The sequence below is a fragment of the Halichondria panicea genome, chromosome 4 (genome assembly GCF_963675165.1).
Source record: "Halichondria panicea chromosome 4, odHalPani1.1, whole genome shotgun sequence".
Lineage (NCBI taxonomy): Eukaryota > Metazoa > Porifera > Demospongiae > Suberitida > Halichondriidae > Halichondria > Halichondria panicea.
Genome location: NC_087380.1, coordinates 7,484,387 through 7,506,855, shown reverse-complemented (window position 1 = coordinate 7,506,855; position 22,469 = coordinate 7,484,387). Strand labels below are relative to the sequence as shown.

Below are 22,469 nucleotides of genomic sequence, written 5' to 3'. Positions count from 1 at the left end.
CTACATCATACCTTTTTCTCATAATGTTCGTACATAATTATATATATGTGCCATCTATCTATACCCAATAATAAATTATTGCATACTTTATTTAGCAATAATTTCTTAACAATCTTTTCTTAACAAAGAAGACAGTCATATAATACAAACCAGATAAATAATGATCAAGAACAAATTAAACATCAATTGGCTATTACAATTACAGATACTGTTCAGTTGGCTCATGTGTACCGACGACGCTTGATGACAGGATACTGTACTAACATAGCTGGGTTTCTGTGTGTGAAGTGCTTCTTCGAGGCTAGCTGTGACACCACTGACGACTGTGCGCCGTGACTGGTCGTGGTTGATTGCTTCTTCTTAGGCGTAGGGTCCTCCCCGTTGATAGACCGCAGGAAAGCACCGACTGAGAGGGATAAGGTACGTTCTCCAGAATCCTCTGGTGGTGGAGGAGCTCCAGCTGCCACAGGTGGAGACACTAGCAGCTGTGAGGAGGTGGATGGACGTTGTTCGTTACTGAACGACGAATGAGGAGAGGGCAACGTTTCACTGAGCAGAGAGCCATACAATCCCTTCTTGGGCTTGGGCTTGGTCTCGCAGAGATTCTTATCATATAGATTGAGTGCTCTGGTGGGTGGGTCAGGGATGGTCGGGAAAAGCTTCGTGTTCTCAGGTAGAGTATCATGAATCACCTCTTTGCTCACACCTTTTGTACGTAATATCTTGGCATGCTGCTTACCAGAGAAGTGCTTGTCAAGATCGTTAGCAGTCGAGCAAAAAACGCAGCAAATACTGCACCAAAACTGGGCACTTTCGTATCCTCCGTCATCAGGGTCTCGGTTGTCAGAATTTGTCCATCGAAGTTTCTTTTCGTGCTTTTTTCCTTGTACATGGAGCTCGTATGATTGTCTGTTTGGGAGCATGAGGTCACACACGGCACACTTGTATCTTTGATATTCTGTTTCGCCTTCATTTTGAACGTCTACTGTTTCATACCAACCTGTTTCTCCGTCAATCGTTTTGGTCATTTTGTCGATCATCTCTTTCGGAGTGGCACTAATGAGCATTTCCTGATGCTGCTCGCTCATGGAGTGCAAGTACATTTCTGTTCCCTGCAGTGGTAATAAAGAAAGAAGAAAAAAGTTATAATAATCTCAGGTAGACATACATACTGTATTACTAAAATATTAAACCTTTGTAAATGAGCTAAATCAGCAGAAATTTTAAGAATTTGAATTTGCAATAATTATGGCAAAATCACTCAATCAGTAACTGTATATTTCGAGGGTATAAATGTTCGTGGTTTTTGTGGATTAGGCATGAACCGCGAACAATTATAACCGCGAATTTAATATTTAATGCATGCATGCTGCAAAAAAGGCGCTATTCCACGAAAATTAAATCCGCGAAAACCTTTCTAAAGGCACATCCGCGAAAATTTATACTCTCTAAATATACCCGCTATACGATATATACATGTACAATACTTACTGGCTCACCTGGATGATGACGTTGCATAGCGTACATCTCAGTATGCTCTTCCTCACTGTCTCATCTTTTGGTAGCTTCACGAGATCGTCCAGAGCATTGGACATGCCCCTCTTAGCCAGGGCCTTCTTATGTTTGGAGCCAGCAAAGTGGGTCTGCAGTACGGACACGCTGTTCACAGAGATGCGACACACATCACACTCGTAGCCGACAGCTGGGTCCGTTCTCTCACGTTCAATATCGCCATCAAGATACTGCAGCTCCTCTTGAAACATCTCTGCAGCAGGATGATTGTAATTGTTCTCGGGGACATATTCGTGATTAGGGTAACCCCCTTTTTGGTCGTCCCAGTAACTACTGCCACCATTCTGGTAGTCGTGCTCGTAACGGTACGTCTTGTCTCCATTGCCATAGCTACCTCCGCTGGGTTGGTCATAGTAGCGTCCATCATGATCGGGCAACCCTTGAGAGAATTCATGTTTGGTTGCATCTTGGCTTTGATAGGCACTGTTAATGCTGTGTGTACTGTAGCTGTGGCCATGATCCCCCTCAAATCTTTCCTTCTTTATGTGATCATCACTGCTGGCACTACTCCTAGCGTGTTTTCGGCTATGACGCAGTGCACGTCGCCTCTCAATATCCGCTAGGCCTTTACTGAAGAGGTCCAGTTGATTATCGTCACGAGGGGTGGTCTTACCGTGAGCGTAGTCCCTGGTAACGGTGATACGGGACACGGGTCCGGGTAGAGGAGGCGGCCATTGCTGGTGAGGACTGGAATAACTCTGTGAGGGAGAGAGAATGGTTGGCTTGGTGATGCCTACAAAGTATGTACTGAGAGCTAGCTGTATACATATACACACACTGTAAGGGGCCGGCCGGGTAGGCACTGGAGGTGGAGTGTCATGTATACACACACTGTAAGGGGCCGGCCGGGTAGGCACTGGAGGTGGAGTGTCATGTACCTATGGTTTTTATGCACTACGTTAATTGGTATGGATTTAATGAACGTACCATCAGCAGGTCTGAGCAGGGAGTAAGACAGAGTGGGAGTAAGGTACAGTAAACCAGACAGAGATGTGGATACCTAACTCACGAGGTCAAAGAAATTCACACGTGGGCAGTAATTAGACTTTCACATAAACACTGCAACAGCTTTTTCTATGACGACCTTTTCACTAGATAACCGCTTCTTATAAAGACGATCTTTCCCATAATTTTTCAATGACAAAAAAACTGGGGGATCCAACCAAGCTGCAGTACACACCATAATAGTGTAGCTCATGCAGGGTTATAATCCACATGTGCAAGATGACCACAAATTGAAACTGGCAATAACAATTAATACATCAATAATTTAGAAGCACAACATAATAGAGGCTATAAAGGTATACATAGAAGTAGTAAATGGTTGCACCAAACAGCTACAGTCAGTCTCTGTCATTTTCACTAAGCAAGAAATTGGCAGCTAATTCCTCGTTCTTGTCACAAGCAACGAAGGCCTGGATCACAGCACTCTCTGCAAACCCGAGCCCCTTCAGCTGCAATGGAGTTAATACAGATAACATAATTATCTCAATATCAAAAACTATCCGCTATAATTATATTGCAACCTAACATTTGATACCTGATAACAGGGAAACTTGGTGATTGAGTGAATTTTACCAAATTTAAAACCGTCAAATTAAAATTAAAGTTTACCGATGGATACAACGTCTTGCTGTAGTAGCCATGCCTGAGACGCCAAATTAAAAAACGCCAAGTCAGTTCAAATGGTCAAATGATGGTGTTTTTGAATTTGACAGTTCTTTAGATTTGGCGATCTTCTGTAAAATCCACCAAATCGCCTAATTAAAACACTCACCACTTACAGTTATCGTAACTGTATCAACGTAACTCACCCTTTCAATGGCTTCCTTCTCCTCTGGCGTCACTTGTATGGATACTGCTCCAGGGGGAAGCCCCTGTGGTATTTGAGGGGAAAGCCCCTGTGGTATTTGAGGGGGAGCCCCCGCCCCCGCTCCCGCCACTGGACCTGCCCCTACCCCCTCGCCTGGTGAGGGACGGTTGAGCATGTCAATGAAAGCTTGTTGATTAGATGAGACCAACTGTGTGTGTGTGTGTGTGTGTGTATGTGTGGGCGCGCGCGTGTGTGTGTGTGTATGTGTATGTGTGGGCGTGCGTGTGTGTGTGTGGGAGGGGGAGATAAGTAAAAAAACCATTTGAGTTCCTTGCACTACCACCGTATAGTGGAGTAAAATATTTGTTATTTTGGGGGGCAAGCTGAACTCTATGAACATTTCAGTACCATAATTATGTTGAGAGCACGACATGTACAGTATACCTGCAAGAGCTGTGGATTGGCCTGTCCTATCTGTTGGAGGAGATTGGGCAAGGACCCAGGGTTCTGTTGGACCAAAGTACGCAGCAGCTGAAACTGAGGTCTGTCTTGAAGAAACTCAAAAGGATTTGCTGTATTTGTATTAGATAAACAAAAGCATCAAGTTATGCAAATAGTATAATAGTATAATAGTCAGTGTTAAGTGCAATACACTGAAGGTGACATTTGTCAATTTGAAGAACCAAGATAGTTACTGTATAGCGGGTAATTTTCGTTGACCAGTGTACATTTTCGTATCAACTAACAAGTTTAATATTTCGTATTCTAAATATGCGTACAGCTCAGGATGGTGACGTACTATACATTAATATTTCCCAGTTTTTTTATAATACAAAAATTCACCATACGAAAAATGAGTATAATAATTATGGTATTCAGTTAGCTCACCTGGCGGTGGTCCACCGGCAGACTCTCCCTCCCCTTGTTGGCCAGGGGGGATATCCCTAGAGGGCTGCTCCCCCGGCTCCTCCTCCATCCCCTCCGGAGCAGTGGGTATAGGGTCGTTTGGTACATTACCCTAAACACAGGAAGAGAGTACAGCATGATTATACAGATAACAATCTACACACTAAACCATAAACTATGTAGTTACAAAGCATACAAACAGTCACATGTACACGTTATTCCCCCATCATAACCGAACACCATACACATACTATACTATGTCTATTAGGCCCAACAGGCAGGCCGCACTCACACATGTGTGTCTACCAGGCCCAACAGGCAGGCCGCACTCACACATGTGTGTCTACCAGGCCCAACAGGCAGGCCACACTCACACATGTGTGTCTACCAGGCCCAATAGGCAGGCCACACTCACAGTCATGAGCAGTTCGGCTGCCCTGTCCGGGTTGTTGAAGCTTGCATTGAGGGCCCTGATTACTTGGTCTTGCTCATAGCCCAGTGCCATCAAGTTGCTTGTAGCCTCATCCAGGTCCGGGCCAGTCACTGCAAAGATAAAGAATATTAACACTGTGAACTAGAATTCTGATGGTCCAAATTTAGAGATTTTATGATTAAAAGCCTATTCAACTGATCAAATCCTAAATTTGGAACGGGCTATGACTTCCTATTTCCTGAAAATGACCATTGCTGTGATATTTTGTCAACCTCCCCCCCACACACACACACACACCCCCCCACCCCCCCCACACACACACACACACACACAGAGCCTCCACTCACCTAGAGTAGAGCCAGCTTGAAGGAGAGACCCTTCACTCCTACTCTCTATGGTGTCCGACCCTTGGGCTGAGGGCGTGACTGTGGGTGTGGCCTCACTTGTTTCCATCCTCGAGACCCCTCCTTCAGACTCTGAAGTGGTGGCCGTTGCTTCTGGAGGCTGCTGACTGGTGGGCCTGTGTGTGTGTGTGTGGGTGGTGTGTGTATGAAAGAGGCCTCTCTCTTAGAGCTACAGAATGCATTTCACACTATGGTTTAAAATTCTATATAACATACGTTTCTTGTGCTGTGGTAGATGCTTCTACGCTGGTTGTCGTGGCTTCAGATGACTGCACACACAAAGAGAACACATAAAGTAGCTTACTAGTGTTAAAACTAAAAGAGAATCCAAAATGCAACCACAATAATTATTGTTGTTGATGAAAATCACAAGGAAATATAATCTACGGGATTTCCTGTAAAGCTATAATATTATGAATACCTCTTCTGCTGCTGGTTTTGGAGGGGGACGAGACTTGCTCACCATGACAACGACAAAGCCACTCGGTTGTATTTTATACTTAGACAATGGTTGGCTGTCCTCCAGTATTTTTCCTGCAAATAAATTTCGTAACATACATGTTGAGAACTGGAACTTGTGTACAGGAGCAAAAAAAGAAGCCCCTGGAGAGATTTGAACTCTCGACCCCTGGTTTACAAGACCAGTGCTCTAACCACTGAGCTACAGAGGCAGAGATAACCCAGATTTTGATAGTCACTAATTTAACCTCAATAGACCTTATCTATACAACCTATAAATCATGTAGACCCCTAGTAACTAAAGTCTCTCACCAGCATATATAAGCTTTAATAAATCGGCTTGGAACTCCATTCCCTTATCTTCCTCGATCTTCTCCTTGAGAGCTCTCACCTGCAAGCGTCAAAATATTATTATTAATGAAGACTACACGCGATAATTATTATCTAGCTAGTGTGCACAGTTGAATTCAATCTAGCTTAATACAAACGCAAATTCAAAAATGATATCAATAATTCCATAGTTACTGAATGGTTTGCGCAATAATTATAATAACAGGTGGAGATGGTATTCAGTACATACAAAATGTTGGATTCATAGTTTTAAAACTTATATACGCGTGCACGTACATCACAACTAGACACTGAAAATGATAGTTTAATAGTATCTCACTGTTTCTGTGTGCTCAATGTCAACCTCGAAGGTCTTCTGTTGTAATGTCTTTATCTTGATACCACTCATCTTAATAATTCTTTACCAGTTTTCTAGCTCACAGAGCGCGTACTACAGACAGTTCAGGATATTTTACAAAGCTCACTCACTTGTATACAACACAGCATAAACACTCTATATATCTATGGTCTGTCAGCATGAGCTGGTTTCCCTCATAAATGGCGTGGCAGAATGTGCTGACTCAGTGATTAGCGCCTTCTTTGGAGCATGCCCAGATAACTCTGTATGTAGCCTATTAATACACCTTCTGTACCTAACCAAACATGGCCTCCACAGAGAATGCACTACCTACAGAAGTTGCATTTGAGCTGCTTGGACACCAAGGGGCCGTGAGAGCTGTCAGGTTTAATAGTGAGCATGCATTTATTGAGAACTAGGGCAATTCCATGCATGCGTCTTCGAGAAAATATGAATAATTATGAATAATATTAATAGTAAACATGACTGTGGCCTAATACTTGTGTACATGCATACAGGGACTGGCAGTTACTGTCTGACGTGTGGCAGTGATCGTACTGTGAGGCTCTGGAACCCCCACAAGGGGTTGCCCGTCAAGTCGTACTCGGGTCACGGTGCAGAGGTGCTCGACGCTGATTCGTAAGTACACACAAATACTGTCATTATTCATTGATTATCATTTTGGTATCTTTTTGCTGTATTCCCTGTTTACTCTATAAAAAAAGTTTTTTTTTCTTTGCAAAGTGGGCCAAATTTTAAGCAGTTAGCGGATGCATTCTGATTTGCTATATTTATATCCAACTCATTATGATTGGTTGCTGCTACTGCAGATCACATGACAACAGTCGTATAGTGTCAGGGGGAGTGGACAAGTTGGTGCTACTACTAGACGTGGGAACCGGACAACCTATTAGAAAACTGAGGGGACACCTCAGCGTAAGTGATCATGTAATCCATCACATGATATTATGACAGGGTCACTCATCTATAATACAGCCTGGGTCTCCAACCCAAAGTATCCATAGCATGTGGGACCTGTGTTCACCTCTTCACTACAGCCACTGTTAGTGTCTGCCCAATAGTGACCACTATCTAATAATTATAGACTAGCTGCTAGGTTTATTATACATCCTAAATACACGGGAGGGCACGTACGTGTGTGGGTGTGTGGGTGTGGGATATGTACTTGTGTGTGTGGGGGATATGTACGTGTGTGTGTGGGGGAGGTGGTTGCAGCTAAGGCTAAATAAACGACAGGTCTTGTGTAACTGTTATTCCTCTACAGAGAATCAACTGTGTCAAATTCAATGAAGAGGCCACCTTGATCATATCAGGTGAGCTCAGTACAAAGTTCAGTTCGTATATACCCTCCTCCCACACAGGTTCCTATGACGCCAGTGTTCGGATATGGGACTGCCGTACTAGGGTTCACGACCCTGTGCAGGTGATGGACGAGGCTAAGGACAGCGTCACATCTCTTAGGTTGACTAACAGCGAGATACTCACTGGGTCAGTCAAAACTAATCAGCATGCAGTACATTACGTCGTCTTTAAATAGAGTTCTGGTGGTCCAATTTCAACGATTTTATGATTTCTGAAAGCTTAGAAAGAGCTTTTTCAGATAGTATCCTCAAATTCCAAATTTGGAATGGGGAACATACCATGATATGGGCTAGTTTCTCAAAAACAATAGACTTTTAATATTATCATCTGAAAGGCCCCTCTCTCTAAACGTTCAAAAATTAACGATATTGGACCAGCAGAACTAAAGTTATGGACATTCAAAGATGCTTCAATTGAATACTTGCTTCGTAGCTATACATGTAGGTCGTCTGCATTTCGATATTACTAGAGTTGGTTCTTTAAGTACGTAAACTAATTCAATTTCCCTACTTTATGCTAGCTCTGTGGATGGTAAGGTTCGTCGCTATGACATGCGGTTTGGGAAACTCTTCACAGACACCATTGGACGTGAGTCTTCCTTTAGCGTTAAAACCATTACCCCCACCCACACCACCCCCCACAGAGTCTGTGACATGTGTGAGCCACTCCCACGACGGCCATTGTGTGCTGGTCTCCACTCTCGACAGTAAACTGAGGCTCTTTGACAAGGACAGCGGCGAAATGCTCAACGAGTGAGTCCTGTGAGGGGTGTGAAGAGTGTGAGGAGTGGAGGGTGGGGAGTGGAGGGTGGGGAGTGGAGGAGGGAGTGTGAGGAGTGTGAGGGAGTTTTGCCCAGTTGATTAATTGTCGAAATGCCTCATTTTGAGAAAAAACACAAGTCAATATAATTATAGTACCAAAATTGATTGATTTTTAGTAGTCCAGATTTTCGTTCTTAAGAGCATGTCATGTGATAGACTTCCCTTTGAATAGTTTCTCAAGGTATATACAATATCTCGGGTGTCTACTAGTTTCTATATAAGGACAGTAGGACAGTATTCTACTGCCAAAAATTTCCCTGCCATTGTACAGTACTGCTTCATATTGTTTTGAGCATGTCATAATTCACTGTAGGATTTTCTGAAAGCTTAGGAAAATACCTTTCAAATGATGTATTTCAATCCAAAATTTCATCGGGGCCCTAATTTGTCATTTTTCGGCCTCGGACCACGGGCTATAATCCATGGTACGGTCAAATTGGCAACTACTTTTATCTCTCAAATATGAACTTTGATGACACTATTTGAAAGGTATTTTTCTAAGCTTTCAGAAAAACATAATATTTTTAACTTTGGATTGACAGAATTTAAGTTATAGCAGCTGAAAGAAATTGATTGAACTGAGGGGGTGGGGGTGTAGTTGAACATCTTTCAACAGCCATAACTTCAGTACAATTGATCCAATGTCAAAATTGTTATGATTTTCTGAAAGCTTAGGAAAATACCTTTCAAATGATGTATTTCAATCCAAAATTTCATCAGGGCCCTAATTTGTCATTTTTCGGCCTCGGACCATGGGCTATAATCCATGGTACGGTCAAATTGGCAACTACTTTTATCTCTCAATTATGAACTTTGATGACACTATTTGAAAGGTCTTTTTCTAAGCTTTCAGAAAAACATAATATTTTTATTGTACAAACAACTGGTATTGTGTCATTGTATTGTTTGCTATAAGCGTCCATTCATTCTCATATGACAGTAACTATTACACGTGTGTGTGTGTGCGTGTATGTACAGGTACAGTGGTCATGTGAACTCAGACTACAAGTTGGACAGTTGTCTGTCTCAAGATGATAGTCATGTGATCAGTGGCTCAGAGGACGGGAGAGTGTGCTTCTGGGACCTCGTGGAAGTATGTTACTTACATACCAAAAATTTATTATATTACAACACGATTTTGCTTACAAGTAATTTGGCTTCTAAATCACATGGAAACTTCCTGAACAGTGTCTAACTACATGTATGTAATTATGTAGAATGGAATATAATAATTATAGTAAAATAGTTGCAGCATTCTTTCATTAAATGTCTACTGTTGCATATTGACTCATCTATATCCCCTCAGGGCCACTTGGTACACACGCTACAGCTGAGCAAGAAGGGGGACAGGAAACCCCCTATAGTGTACTCCCTGTGCTGGCACCCCACACGCCCCACCCTCCTATCAGCTGGATCTCACGGCCCTGTCACTGTCTGGAAACCAACAGGATGGAGAGAACAGGATGACGACGAACAATGATAAACGCTATAGCTACATACATTATTAATAGCCTCAACCTTCTCTTTCTAATTGTCCAATATATTAACCTGTGATTTATATATGGACATGTATTTTCTGTGAGTTAATCATTTTTTCATCGCAATTCACAGATCAAAAAACAGTATTATTATGAATAAAAAAACTGCATGTCCAATTTAAGCATTTACTGTGCAAAGTACTAACAATCACTATAATAGATTAAATATTGTCACAAAATATCCACATTAAGTGGCACAGTCTCTCAGTTCAGAGGAGTCCTGCATAAAGAGAGGACACATTGTATGTAGTTGATCTCTGCTTATTTGGCTCATTTGCAAAGGTTTTTTCACCAGCAAGACATTCTAGTAATAAGGCACCTGTAGCTAGTACAAAACTTACTTTGTAATAGTTTCAGATCCACCAAACTTCTGGATAGTCTAGAGAAGAGAAACAAAACAAGCGTATTAGCTAGTGCAAGCTCTAGTACTCACACACATGCTAATGCAGCTACTAGAAAACAACACAAAAACAAACTAACGCAGAGTAATTTTTTTATGGAGTTTTCTAAAACACAATTATAATGTTGTAGAGTATCCATAGTTACCACGAGGAATATGTAGAGCTTGGTCTGGAATCCAGCCGGTCCCTTTATCCCGACGTATGATCCTGATTGTATCACACTCTCAAAGCTGACTGTCCCATCAACGCTCTCCTTGAGACGAAAGTCGCTAGCCAAGTCCGGAGAACCCTGTGAGGTGAAGGTTGTACTTAGTGTGCTCGTAGGGAGGCACACACGCCCACACACACACACATATTGAGAGAAGCTTGTCGGTATAGCTTGAACACAAGAAATATCATCCCACACAAAAGACTGTAGAGCATTCATTGTAGATAACCTCCCCCCCCACACACTACACCCCTCACACACACACACACACACACTACACCCCCCCACACACACCCCTCACACACCTTCCCCACGAGAGCTCCATTCTGCATCCGAACTCTGTACCCTGGGTACTTGTAAGCATGCAGTGAGTATATGCCCATCCCACGATCAGATACCTTGAAGAATGCTGGGAGGGAGAGAAAGGCATATCACTTTATAGTTTTAGGTGCTATTACCGTATAGCGCGAAATTTTCGAGGCACTTATATTTCGTGGATTAGCCTCTAAAAGCTATTTCGTTGCACAATGTTCGCGGAATGACTGCTTACCGGAAGCCACGCCTTTAAATCTATGCATGCTATAGCAGGTAATTCAATTTTCGTGGACTTAATTTTCGTGTAGGATTCTAACCCACGAAATCCGCGAAAATTAAGCCCCTCGAAAATTTCGCGCTATACGGTATTATACGTAATGTGCTTGAGACAACTGAGCAACGTACTGTGTTTGTCGTTCCCGTTGACAATATTCTGCAAAATTCCAGCAGCATTGATCGACAGATAAAAGTTGTTGGACTTGAGGTAGAGCTGGACTACACAGCCATCCGTCAGCTGGTTCTGTATAGGGGTTAAAGGGGAAATTATATATCAGGTTCTGTAGGGGTTAAAGGGAAAATTATATATCAGGGTAGGGCAGGGCAGTACAAAGTTGGACAATTGGACAATCAGAACACAAATTGCAGGCCCTTAAACAGAGCTACCCAAATAGGCTGAATATATTGGGCCTTTGCTTTTGTCAAAATTACAAGCAAATAATTACAAGAGGTCAACCTGTGTACTGTAGGTGACAATAATAGCAAGACTTTTACAAAATCGCAGCGTGTGCATAGATGTTATATGATACTAACTCTTGCAGCAGTGTTGTGTACTTACTGCCAGGGAGGCCCTTCCAAAGGGAGTGCTGATGGTGGATGAGTGACCGTGTCTCATTTTCTGAAGGGGGAGAAATAATTCAAGATGTTCACACAAAATATTACACATTGGGCTACTAAAGTGTGCATACTGTAGACAATTAACTGAACTGTACAATAGGAGATATTTACATTAATCCTGATGTAGAACTGAGTGCGGATGTCAGACTCTGCCACGCTGTTAGTGGCGACAGCGTTGCCATGCTCAGCAAACGCTAGATATTGGTTGGAGTTGGCCACTGATAGAAAGCTAACATAGTTGTCCGGATGAGTGCGCGCTACAAAATGGCAGAATGGTCCACCGTTGCCCTGAGAAACAGATACACGGGAGGGAGATATTTAAAACAGCCTTTTGACAAGGAAACTAGTAATTATACGTCATTAGCAAGTATCGACAAAACTTCAGCTAGAAGGATTATACATGTACCTCAGTCTTTTTGCATAATTAATGAAGTAACTTTAGTTTCCATCCAGCTATATAATGACTTATGGAAACAGATTATCGCTGCCCTTAATTTAGCTGTTGGAAAGGTCAAAGGACGAAATGGGCAGGGCTAACTGGCGAGTGTGCTTCATTTTTTATACGACTCACATTGTGAACTTTCCCCTTCTTCACAGCAAGGTACATTCCAGGCCACTTGACATTATGTAGCATGAACACTCCAGGGGCACAGCCTTGGGGCACAACGACATTCCATTGACCTGGGAGGGGTGGTTAAAAACAGAACACTAGAGTTGGCTCTGTAACTAGAGTTCTGATGGTCCAAATTCAACGATTTTATGATATTATGAATGCTTAGAAGGAGCTCGTTCAGATCGCATGCTCAAATCTCAAATTTGGAATGGGCCGTAATTTGTCATTTTTTGGTCTTGGACCATGGGCTATTATTATCCATGGTTATGGCCAAATTGGCAAATACTTTTATCTCTTAAATATGAACTTTGATGACACCATTTGAAAGGTATCTTTCTAAGCGTTCAAAAAATCTTAAAATTAACGTTATTGAATCAACGCAACTTAAGTTATGGCCATTCAAAGATTTAACGCTAAGGTCTCCTTCATTTTGAGAGTACTGGAGTTGGCAAAGTTGAGACTACTCTAGTAGCAACTGATAGAGAACCACTCACTGTCAGTGGTGCCAAGTTGTCCTGCAGTAGAAGTGAAGAATCCACGAAGCACTTGAAGTGGTAGGCCTGTCGGCCGGGATATGAGCTGAACAACGTTGCCAGCCTGGAAGGCATCCGTCACTTTGTATCCATACGGTAGCTGGTGCTCGGGAGGGGGCTGTTGTTGCTGTGGGGGGTACCCAGCTTGTGGTGGGGGGTAGCCTGCTGGCTGTTGCTGAGGTGGGGGGTACCCAGGCACAGGGTACTGTGTGTGTGTGTGTGGGGGGGGGTCAATTGCTGAGATGGGGGGTACCCAGGCACAGGGTACTGTGTGTGTGAGTGGGGGGGGGGGGGCAATTGCTGAGGTGGGGGGTACCCAGGCACAGGGTACTGTGTGTGTGTGGGGGGGGGATCAATTGAAAATCTATCGTTTGTTGGCAAGCCTGGAGGCTAGTTACTAGGAGAGGCTCTGTTATGTAGTTACCTGGGCTGGGGGTGGTCCCTGCTGAGCCGGAGGTGGGTAGTGAGGCTGCGGGGGGGACGGTTGGGCCTGCTGAGCCGGAGGTGGGTAGTGAGGCTGCGGGGGCGACGGCTGGGCCTGAGGGGCCGGGCCAGCCTGGAGGGAGAGCAGTGCAGTAACATTGCATAAATTAGAAATATGATTTGGATTAGATAGAACAATGAAAGCATGAACATGACACAATAGCCAAAGCCTTATAATTATTATACCCAGAGCATTGAGTATTAGCCTCGTTCCCAGGCCGATTAAAACACTCTTCGTTACAATAGAGACAAGTTGGGCCGAGAACGAGGATAGTATTGGTACAGGGGCTGGCTGTACTTACACGAACATGCACCGTGACTACAAAGCGACCGTGTTTTCCAGTGCGTGTCTGATCAGGTGGTTTGACACAACCATCAGGGAGGATACCCACATACTGTCCAGGAGTGCTCACACTCTCCAGGGCTACGAAGCGACCCTCTGTGTGTGTGTGTGTGTGTGTGTGTGTGTGTGTGTGTGTGTGTGTGTGTGTGTGGGGTGTATGTGGGTGTGTGTATGTGTGGTGTGTGTGTGTGGGTGTATGTGTGTGTGTGTGTGTGGGTGTGTGTGCATGTGTGGAGGGGGGTATACAAACAGTTTAGTACACAAATATTTATTAGAATTAACTCACCAATTTCGTTGACCATAAACTCACAGTAGGGACCACCCTTGCCCTGCACAGAGACAACAACCATGACATGAGTACATGTACAGTAGGTAGGTACAGGTACACATAATATATTCAACCAACAACAAGGTTTCATTTTCATAAACATTAATTACCGTCCCCACTGTCTTCCCCTGGAACACAGCCAGCCAGTAATCAGGGTTCTTCACATTCTGCAGTGATACGACCCCAGGGCGTTTCACATGGACACGGAACTGAGCGAATGGTCCGTGTGCCCCTGTCCCCTGGACCTCCCCGTCCTGTGATACACGGAGGGACTTCTCGCTGGCACGAGACTGAAGGATCACCACATTGCCCTCTGTGAAGCAAGACTGCAGGGGCAGAGGAGGGGGGGGGGGGAGGTCAATAAGAGTTAATCACAGCTGTGTACTTGTGCCAGGAAAAGTAAAACATAAACTTACATAATTATTATAGCACAAATGGAAAGACAGCTGTTTGATATTCCGTTAAGTTTGCTATATATATATATATATATATATATACAACTGTAGCTTCTTCAGAATTAAGCAAATACAAGCTAGCACATTGACAATAGATGGTTATACTCCTAGCCAGCTAAGATATTAGTATCAATGTGGTTGTTCCAGCATGCAGTCATGTACGTGTACAGAGCAGTATTCTCATGGCGATACAAAATACAATACAACATCTGTTTTTGTGTGTGTGGAAATCATTCATGGTAAATGTGAATACAATAGACACATCTCTGTCTAGGGAATAAACACATTCATTTATATGCTCTGTATAGGGATCACATGATGTAAAGTATGCTATTTGGAACTGTACTGCCAGCACATGACATGATGATATCACACATAGTAGGGTGTATCACCACACCTAAAGGTGATGATGGAAACAATCCACACACAATAACATACTTCCATCTACACAATACTGTATACAAGAACATTAGAAACTTAACCTGAATAGTGACAGTCATTAATTACACATTGCTAAGCCTTTCAATATAGCTTCATCTCTCTATATAGCTTCAACCAGGATATGCATTGCTGTAAGTACATGTAGTTTCTCTATCAGGTGCAGACCCACAACACACATAGTCTGCTAATTCCCACATATACCAAAGCCAGTGTATTAAAGGGACACCACCATAGCCATAGGGACACCACTATAGCCATAGGGACACCACCATAGCCATAGGGACACCACTATAGCCATAGGGACACCACCATAGCCATAGGGACACCACTATAGCCATAGGGACACCACCATAGCCATAGGGACACCACTATAGCCATAGGGACACCACCATAGCCATAGGGACACCACCATAGCCATAGGGACACCACCATAGCCATAGGGACACCACCATAGCCATAGGGACACCACCATAGCCATAGGGACACCATGGTAGCATAGGGACACCACGGTAGCCATAGGGACACCATGGTAGCCATAGGGACACCACCATAGCCATAGGGACACCATGGTAGCCATAGGGACACCACCATAGCCATAGGGACACCATGGTAGCCATAGGATGGGACTATTGTAATGGTCAGCTGTTGGCAAAACATAGATTATTATGCTCTTATTTTGAGTTCCAATTTCATCAAAGTATTCCACCTCTCACAGTCAACAATCACCAAATACACACTATCAAAGCTAAAGTATTGAAACCATGCCTTACAGTGTGCATCAGGTCATACAGTCCACCATGCTCTATAAACCTAACTATACAATACACAGCATTAACAGTACTTGGCCCTGTTCCACCCTCCCCCCTGGGCCAGCTAGACAGCTCAAGGGTTTTCCATGGACACTATACTAGATACTATATACGGAGTAGCTCACCAGTATAGCAGTGTCTCCAGCACGGGGTGGTCCCTGTTGCAGGCTCATTCCGGACATCTGGGACGAGAGCTGTGGGGCCTAGTGTGTGGGTGTGTGTGTGGGCGTGTGTGAGTGTGGGGGGTGATGAATAAGGTAAAGTGCCGAGTATATAACATAACATCATGCAATCTCCACACGATACACATTCTCTACAATTTTAAAGATAGCTACCGTTAATAAGGCATCACAAAAAATTAGATTTTCTTTGGTGCACAAAATAGAACAGAGATGAAAAATACATGAGCCTCTTAACTGGCGCACTCATTTAGAGTGACGCCCACGTTCAATGCAGGATAAATGCTTTGATGGCTTCATTTGGCGCATAATTAGAGCCAATAAAAATTAGAGTGTTCAAGTTGGCGCCGCTAAGATTAAAGTCGCGCCTTTATTTTATTAGACGTTATACGGCAGCTAGTCGACATTCAAAAATATCACAAATGAATATCGTTTATATTTAATTATGATTGAGCGAGGTATATAATAGTCTCACAGAGCCTTTACCACCTCACCCCATATCCTTGAGATACTGGAGGAGGCTGGCCATAAGCTGGTGGCTGTTGCTGGGGTGGGGGGTAACCTTGACCTCCAGGCTGCTGTCCTCCTGGTGGGGGGTAACCTTGACCTCCAGGCGGTGGTGCCTGGGCCTGTGGGTACCCGCCTTGCTGATAGTAGCCTTGCGGAGGTGGGTAGGACATACTGAACCTCTGCGCAGTAGAACCAAAACTGCTATGGAAGTCTAGAGATCTAATTCTAGCTAGATAGTTGATTAATCGATCGTGCACTGTCTCACGTACACATAATTATAAATATCATGTGCAAAAGCAGTGAGTTATGCAATAAGGGGGAGGGGCTAATAGCTTTGCATAAAACCATAGATAAATGGAATAAATCATCCATACTACAAAACACACAAAACACACAATATAAAGGAATTGTTCAGTTCACTATCTAGCTATATATGCAGTGAGGGGATGAACCTGCCATGAGGCCCAGTCTTGGTTTGGTTAGGTAGCTTCACTGATCCATCAGGCTTGATACCAACATACTGGCCAGGGCACGCCACTGACTCCAGACAAACAAAGCTTCCATCTGTGTGAGGAGGGAGGGAAGAGGGAATGGTGTGTGAAAATAATTACAATATCTGCACTCTTTGTGAAGCATCAAACTAAGTTAGGTGACCGTGATTTTTTCCAGTACACAGTATAGGCGTGCATAATTATGACTGCACTAGATAACAACTACATATATATAGATAGATAGCTGAGTGCACATGACCACCATGCAACAGCACATTAGCTCTCACCCACCTACTACTGTCAAGTTGAACTCACAGAAGGCCTCATCTTTGCCCTGCGGTGAGAATCAACATATCAAGTCAGTGTTATACTAAAAGCTGCTCTGGACAAATTCTACAAAAAAAGACAATTCTCAACAATTATAATCATGTTCTCAGACCATCAACTCTTATGTAACTGGAGTTTGCAGAATCTTTGCAACACACAAACAAAGTGTTGGCACTGTGTGTTCCTGTGGACAATGCCAATATTCATGCACTCCTGACAATGCTCCACACACAACAGACTAGTGGTGTGCAAATATTCCATATAAGGAACACGTAACGCTCAACACTTTTACAGGTGTGTTGCTGCAAACTCCAGTATGTGTAACTGTGTGTGCCTTATAACGTACCGTTCCAATGGTCTATTCTTGGAATATAGCCAGCCAGTTATAAGACTCATGTACATTCTGTAGAGACACTACTCCAGGGCGCTTCACATGAACTCTGAACTGTGCCAACTCTCCCCTGCCACCATTACCCTCAACGTCACCATCATTAATCCTCAGGGACTTCTTGCTTGCTTTTGATTGGAGAATCACCACGTTGCCTTGGCTGAACATGGACTGCATTAAAAGAGAGAAGCTTTGTACATCTCCCACACACCCAACGAAAAGCCTGGGAGCGAGACTAGCATGCATTAATGAACCACGTACTGGAACATACACTACATTTGTACTGTACAACAGTTAGCATGCACATCATATCAGCCATCATGCACTTCCTCCAAGCTAGCACACCAATAATTATGTAGTTGGATATGGCCCAACCTACCATAATCCCGTCTGGCTTCTCATGCCGCTGATGCTTCCTAGAGGCCATGTGTACTGATCGTCTTATATGAACCTGAACCTACTGAAACAGTAGAATACTAAGCTGCTTAGCCTTTTGAAGTCAGAAGTCTAGCTAGCTAATAATTTTGACACACTGCAATAAAGGGGAGGGGCTAATAGCTTTGCACAGCCAGAATAATCACATTATCCAAACTACAATAAAGTTGACAGTTGTTTGGTAGTTTTCACTAGCTATATATGCAGAGAGGGGATGAACCTGCCATGAGGGCCAGTCTTGGTTTGGTTAGGTAGCTTCACTGATCCATCAGGCTTGATACCAACATACTGGCCGGGGCACGCCACTGACTCCAGACAAACAAAGCTGCCATCTGTATGAGGAGGGAGGGAAGAGGGAATGGTGTGAGGAGGGAGGGAAGAGGGAATGGTGTGTGAGGAGGGAGGGAAGAGGGAATGGTGTGTATGAGGAGGGAGGGAAGAGGGAATGGTGTGTATGAGGAGGGAGGGAAGAGGGAATGGTGTGTATGAGGAGGGAGGGAAGAGGGAATGGTGTGTATGAGGAGGGAGGGAAGAGGGAATGGTGTGTAAATAATTACATAACACATTTACGTATATGCACTATTCCTGCATCAAACAAAGTTATATGATTGTCTGGAAATGACTAGATTATAAGATCTGAAGCATATGTACTACTGAATGATGACTAAACAGCCGAGTGTGCACATGACCACCATGCAACAGCACACTAGCTCTCACCCACCTACTACTGTCAAGTTGAACTCACAGAAGGCCCCACCCTTGCCCTGCAGTGAAGTAATGGGAGAAATCAAACATACTTAAAAAAAATGCTTTGACAAAATGAATATCATAGGAACTAGACATTTGCCTATGTATGTGTAACTGTGTAACGCACCGTTCCAATGGTCTGTTCTTGGAATATAGCTAGCCAGTTATAAGACTCGTGTACATTCTGTAGAGCCACCACTCCAGGGCGTTTCACATGAACTCTGAACTGTGCCAACTCTCCCCTGCCACCATTACCCTCAACGTCACCATCATTAATCCTCAGGGACTTCTTGCTGGCTTTGGATTGGAGAATCACCACGTTGCCTTGGCTGAACATATTCTGCATTAAAGAAAACAAGCTTTGTACACCTCGCACACGTAGCCAACAACAACATGAAAAAAGTATGTACAAAATGAGAAAGCATGCATAATCATAATTATAGGTTCTCAAGGCCCAATAAAGTGGAAATGCAGGGAGAGAGCTAGCATGAATGAATCACTGGAAGCACATTACTGTACAACATTGTATTTGATGAAAACTACACGGCCCAATAAAGTGGAAATGCAGGGAGAGAGCTAGCCACTGAAAGCACACTACTGTACAACATAGTATTTGAGATTAAGGTTAATGAAAACTACACATGCACATTCCTCCAGGCATGTTTATGCATTATTATATACTAGCAGAAGAGACAACAATGAACACACCATAATCAAGGCCCTATTGTCTGGTTGCTTCGGCTTCTGCTGCTTCCTAGCCTCCTTCACCAGCAGTGAAGTGCGGCCTGGGATCGAGGCTAGCTGCTTCCTAGAGGCAAGGTGCACTGAGGGTGTGAACCTTCCGTGTGGTCCCTTCCCAGTTTGGGTGGGAGGTTTAACACTGCCATTGGGGAGGATACCAACGTGCTCGCCAGGGTGCATGACAGACTCCAGGCACACATACTGACCCTCTGCAGGAGAGCATATACAATGAAGGAAATTATATAACTGGGAAATGGCTGTAAATATTAGTGGAGAACTGGAACAGGCTGACTATAATTATTGCTAGTATTTAGGATATCATGTGTAGGAAATGGCTAAATTTAAAAAGGGTGTTCTAAAATACAGCTGGCTTACTTGCTCTGTAAGAATATTGCATGTACGTAGATACATGTACAGTGACGTATAGCTATTATGTATATATTATCTGTGAGCTCACCAACTTCCTTCAGCTCAAAGTCGCAGTACAAACCACCCTTCCCCTACAGCAAGAAAAAACATTTGACAAGCAGTATAAAGCTGCTACATGCAGACTGAACGCCTATGGAGGGGTTGATGTTATTACAGCCTTACAATGTTACATATGTGGCTATACATTCTGCACTCACTGTTCCGATGGTGTTCCCCTGATGAATGGCCAGCCAGTATACAGGCTTGTGTACACTCTGTAGAGCTACCACCCCAGGGCGTCTCACATGAACTTTGAACTGTGTCGTTACTCCCCTGCCACCATTACCTTGCACACCACCAGCTGTATTGATCACCAGATGCTTGTTTGAAGCACACGAACGCAGAATCACTACATTGCCATCAGCAAAGATTGTCTGTGGTATGGAGTGTAGTGGAACATGCTAGTGTACAGACTCAGTGAACAGCTCTAGTACATAAAAGAAAGGCTTACTGCCACAGTGAAAAATTCTTGATGAAAAACAACCTTGTAGCAAGGTAAAAAACGTTTCCTTGCCTAGGGAATTGGCATGGACATTTCAGCATGTCATGTCCATAAATTGTCAATATCAATGTATAACACATAAAACAACACAAGTGTATATACTGTCATTGTGATCTTATCGTGCTAGTGCATTGAGAGATTCTACGAATAATTGTTACGTCTAAGGTTTTGACCACACCTCCATTCCACTAGAAGCTGCATCCTTTTGAACTTTGACAATGAATCGTCCGTGTTGTCCAGTCTTGGTTTGTGTGGCTGGCTTGACCTGGCCAGAGGGGAGTACACCAACATACTGCCCTGGGGTCATCACAGACTCAAGACAAGCAAACTTCCCATCTGTTGGAGACAAACGAACCAATTAATTATTCTGATACACAAAAGTTTAGTGGTCTTGGTATAATCATCATATGTTTATATACAAGTGCTTGTATTAATAGTTCAACTAGGGCTCGTACATGCATGTGCAAGAAATGAATAGCTATGATGACCTGAATCAGAACTAACGGTAGCTAGTCTAAACCTTACCGACGTCATTAACGATGAGGTCACAGTAAGGATCTCCAGTCCCCTGTAAAAACAAAAACAGAAAATTACAGAAAAGTTAGCGCATGTATTACGTTTAAGCCCGTTCAGCTCAAAACAAATATGGCCCGTGGTGTTTTGTCAAAAACAGGCCAAAAATAGACTTTTGGTTTTAACACATCATCTGAAAGGCCTATCTCTAAGCTACCAGAAAATAACTAGAGTTATAGCCGTTCAAAGATGCTTTATTTATAAACGCTAGGTCAATGTTGGTAATGTATATACTACGTGTACTTGTGCAATAAAAGCGTCTACTCTTTCCTCACCGTTCCAATGGTGTTACCCTGGAATATGGCCAGCCAGTAGTCGGGACTCTGTACATTCTGTAGAGACACCACTCCTGGGCGTCTCACATGAACTTTGAACTGAGCAAGCTGTCCGTGACCGCCTTGACCGTTTACTGTCCCATCTGCAAGGATCCTGAGAGTCTTGCCACTGGCACAGGACTTGAGTATGATCACGTTTCCCTCAGCAAAACCACTCTAGGGAGAGGGAAGAGAGAAACTATGTATACACTGTACACACCAGATGGGTTGCTTACCACCACACCACAAGATTCTTTTGGCTGCTGCTGTAGGCTCATTCCTGTCATCTGAGCAGAGATTTGCTGGGCCTGAATTGTGCAAAGAAGCATGAGGTGTCTAGTATGAGTGTGTGTGTGTGTGTGTTGTCCCAACTAGTGGCATTTACCCCGTATCCTTGTGGTTGAGACACTGGGGGCTGCGGGGGTGGTTGGTAGCCGTACCCAGGTTGTGGTGGTTGATACCCAGGTTGTGGTGGTTGATATCCAGGTTGTGGTGGTTGATATCCAGGCTGAGGTGGTTGGTATCCGTACCCGGGTGGTTGGTATCCAGGTTGTGGTGGTGGTTGGTACCCAGACGAATAGCCAGGCTGTTGTGGTTGATATCCAGGCTGTGGTGGTGCATATGCAGACCCGGGATGCTGATAAGGAGGCTGTGTTGGTGCCGGACTGCCAAAGGGCTCTTTAGAGGGCAGAGCAGCTGCTGGTCCTGTTGGGTACACTTGGTAGGGGGGAGGAGGTCCAGTAGAGGGTTGCTGAGGGTAAGTGGGGGCTGGGTAGGTCCCTGGGGGAGCCTGCCCTCCAAACTGCGGCGGCGCAGACGGATAAGACATGGTTGGACTGGGCTCGACTGCACTTGTACTATACTGTACACAAAGCAACGTCTTTTAGCTTTCTTTACACAAGACTTGATAACTCTGCACATTCTTGGGGATCCCCTAGCTAGCTAAGGTGAGCC

The 22,469-nt window shown here is 43.8% G+C and overlaps 5 protein-coding genes and 1 non-coding gene across 7 annotated transcripts; 1 reads left to right on the top strand and 5 right to left on the bottom strand.

The window, feature by feature from the left end:
- Positions 1-98: 98 nt before the first annotated feature.
- Positions 99-2,649, bottom strand: LOC135335496 (uncharacterized). Its single transcript, XM_064531010.1, has 3 exons — positions 2,500-2,649; positions 1,500-2,270; positions 99-1,112 (listed from the first exon to the last, which is right to left on the bottom strand). The coding sequence occupies exons 1-3, from the start codon at positions 2,500-2,502 to the stop codon at positions 222-224; spliced, it is 1,665 nt and encodes a 554-aa protein (XP_064387080.1). The 5' UTR covers positions 2,503-2,649; the 3' UTR covers positions 99-221.
- A 158-nt stretch (positions 2,650-2,807) lies between these two features.
- LOC135335498 (UV excision repair protein RAD23 homolog A-like) lies at positions 2,808-6,502 on the bottom strand. The gene is made up of 10 exons (XM_064531011.1): positions 6,258-6,502; positions 5,900-5,978; positions 5,550-5,662; positions 5,345-5,397; positions 5,072-5,244; positions 4,707-4,834; positions 4,274-4,403; positions 3,830-3,957; positions 3,387-3,593; positions 2,808-3,026 (listed from the first exon to the last, which is right to left on the bottom strand). The coding sequence occupies exons 1-10, from the start codon at positions 6,324-6,326 to the stop codon at positions 2,916-2,918; spliced, it is 1,191 nt and encodes a 396-aa protein (XP_064387081.1). The 5' UTR covers positions 6,327-6,502; the 3' UTR covers positions 2,808-2,915.
- On the bottom strand, positions 5,727-5,799 carry Trnat-ugu (transfer RNA threonine (anticodon UGU)). Its single transcript has one exon. It is a non-coding gene; the product is annotated as a tRNA-Thr (tRNA).
- Positions 6,503-6,526: 24 nt separating the features above from the next.
- Positions 6,527-10,027, top strand: LOC135335499 (WD repeat domain-containing protein 83-like). The gene is made up of 9 exons (XM_064531012.1): positions 6,527-6,668; positions 6,794-6,914; positions 7,106-7,211; positions 7,561-7,609; positions 7,658-7,784; positions 8,179-8,246; positions 8,302-8,410; positions 9,458-9,572; positions 9,786-10,027. Exons 1-9 carry the CDS (start codon positions 6,581-6,583, stop codon positions 9,957-9,959), a joined length of 957 nt encoding a protein of 318 aa, XP_064387082.1. The 5' UTR covers positions 6,527-6,580; the 3' UTR covers positions 9,960-10,027.
- Positions 10,028-10,083: 56 nt separating this feature from the next.
- Positions 10,084-16,827, bottom strand: LOC135335495 (trithorax group protein osa-like). 2 transcript variants are annotated; one of them, XM_064531009.1, is made up of 16 exons: positions 16,627-16,827; positions 16,514-16,587; positions 15,966-16,043; positions 14,246-14,461; positions 14,094-14,136; positions 13,767-13,903; positions 13,406-13,537; positions 12,943-13,186; positions 12,407-12,516; positions 11,947-12,123; positions 11,777-11,836; positions 11,347-11,461; positions 10,932-11,035; positions 10,564-10,707; positions 10,359-10,396; positions 10,084-10,237 (listed from the first exon to the last, which is right to left on the bottom strand). In XM_064531009.1, the coding sequence occupies exons 1-16, from the start codon at positions 16,697-16,699 to the stop codon at positions 10,222-10,224; spliced, it is 1,761 nt and encodes a 586-aa protein (XP_064387079.1). In that variant the 5' UTR covers positions 16,700-16,827; the 3' UTR covers positions 10,084-10,221. The 2 variants fall into 2 exon arrangements, with proteins under 2 accessions (XP_064387079.1, XP_064387078.1); XM_064531008.1 differs by having other exon boundaries at positions 16,514-16,827.
- A 1,441-nt stretch (positions 16,828-18,268) lies between these two features.
- On the bottom strand, positions 18,269-22,460 carry LOC135335494 (uncharacterized). Its single transcript, XM_064531007.1, has 11 exons — positions 21,901-22,460; positions 21,752-21,823; positions 21,477-21,692; positions 21,154-21,196; positions 20,807-20,964; positions 20,285-20,500; positions 20,116-20,158; positions 19,626-19,867; positions 19,045-19,257; positions 18,892-18,934; positions 18,269-18,502 (listed from the first exon to the last, which is right to left on the bottom strand). The coding sequence occupies exons 1-11, from the start codon at positions 22,342-22,344 to the stop codon at positions 18,366-18,368; spliced, it is 1,827 nt and encodes a 608-aa protein (XP_064387077.1). The 5' UTR covers positions 22,345-22,460; the 3' UTR covers positions 18,269-18,365.
- Between the last annotated feature and the right edge of the window lie 9 nt (positions 22,461-22,469).

What these genes read in the sequence shown, in the direction of transcription:
- LOC135335496 (XM_064531010.1), bottom strand. An exon ending in TATGCAACGTCATCATCCAG is followed by an intron (nt 1,113 to 1,499) that starts GTGAGCCAGTAA and finishes TTACCACTGCAG; the next exon opens with GGAACAGAAATGTACTTGCA.
- LOC135335498 (XM_064531011.1), bottom strand. Translation starts at nt 6,326, where the DNA reads ATGAGTGGTATCAAGATAAAGACATTACAACAGAAGACCTTCGAGGTT. An exon ending in CAGCCGAACTGCTCATGACT is followed by an intron (nt 4,404 to 4,706) that starts GTGAGTGTGGCC and finishes TCCTGTGTTTAG; the next exon opens with GGTAATGTACCAAACGACCC. An exon ending in TGCCGGTGGACCACCGCCAG is followed by an intron (nt 3,958 to 4,273) that starts GTGAGCTAACTG and finishes ATACAAATACAG; the next exon opens with CAAATCCTTTTGAGTTTCTT.
- LOC135335499 (XM_064531012.1), top strand. Translation starts at nt 6,581, where the DNA reads ATGGCCTCCACAGAGAATGCACTACCTACAGAAGTTGCATTTGAGCTG. An exon ending in AACTGAGGGGACACCTCAGC is followed by an intron (nt 7,212 to 7,560) that starts GTAAGTGATCAT and finishes ATTCCTCTACAG; the next exon opens with AGAATCAACTGTGTCAAATT. An exon ending in AACAGCGAGATACTCACTGG is followed by an intron (nt 7,785 to 8,178) that starts GTCAGTCAAAAC and finishes ACTTTATGCTAG; the next exon opens with CTCTGTGGATGGTAAGGTTC.
- LOC135335495 (XM_064531008.1), bottom strand. Translation starts at nt 16,699, where the DNA reads ATGTCCTACCCACCTCCGCAAGGCTACTATCAGCAAGGCGGGTACCCA. An exon ending in CAGTATCTCAAGGATATGGG is followed by an intron (nt 16,044 to 16,513) that starts GTGAGGTGGTAA and finishes CCCACACACTAG; the next exon opens with GCCCCACAGCTCTCGTCCCA. An exon ending in AGGGGAAGACAGTGGGGACG is followed by an intron (nt 14,137 to 14,245) that starts GTAATTAATGTT and finishes GTCTCTGTGCAG; the next exon opens with GGCAAGGGTGGTCCCTACTG.
- LOC135335494 (XM_064531007.1), bottom strand. Translation starts at nt 22,344, where the DNA reads ATGTCTTATCCGTCTGCGCCGCCGCAGTTTGGAGGGCAGGCTCCCCCA. An exon ending in AGGGTAACACCATTGGAACG is followed by an intron (nt 21,197 to 21,476) that starts GTGAGGAAAGAG and finishes TTGTTTTTACAG; the next exon opens with GGGACTGGAGATCCTTACTG. An exon ending in CAGCTTCTAGTGGAATGGAG is followed by an intron (nt 20,501 to 20,806) that starts GTGTGGTCAAAA and finishes TCCATACCACAG; the next exon opens with ACAATCTTTGCTGATGGCAA.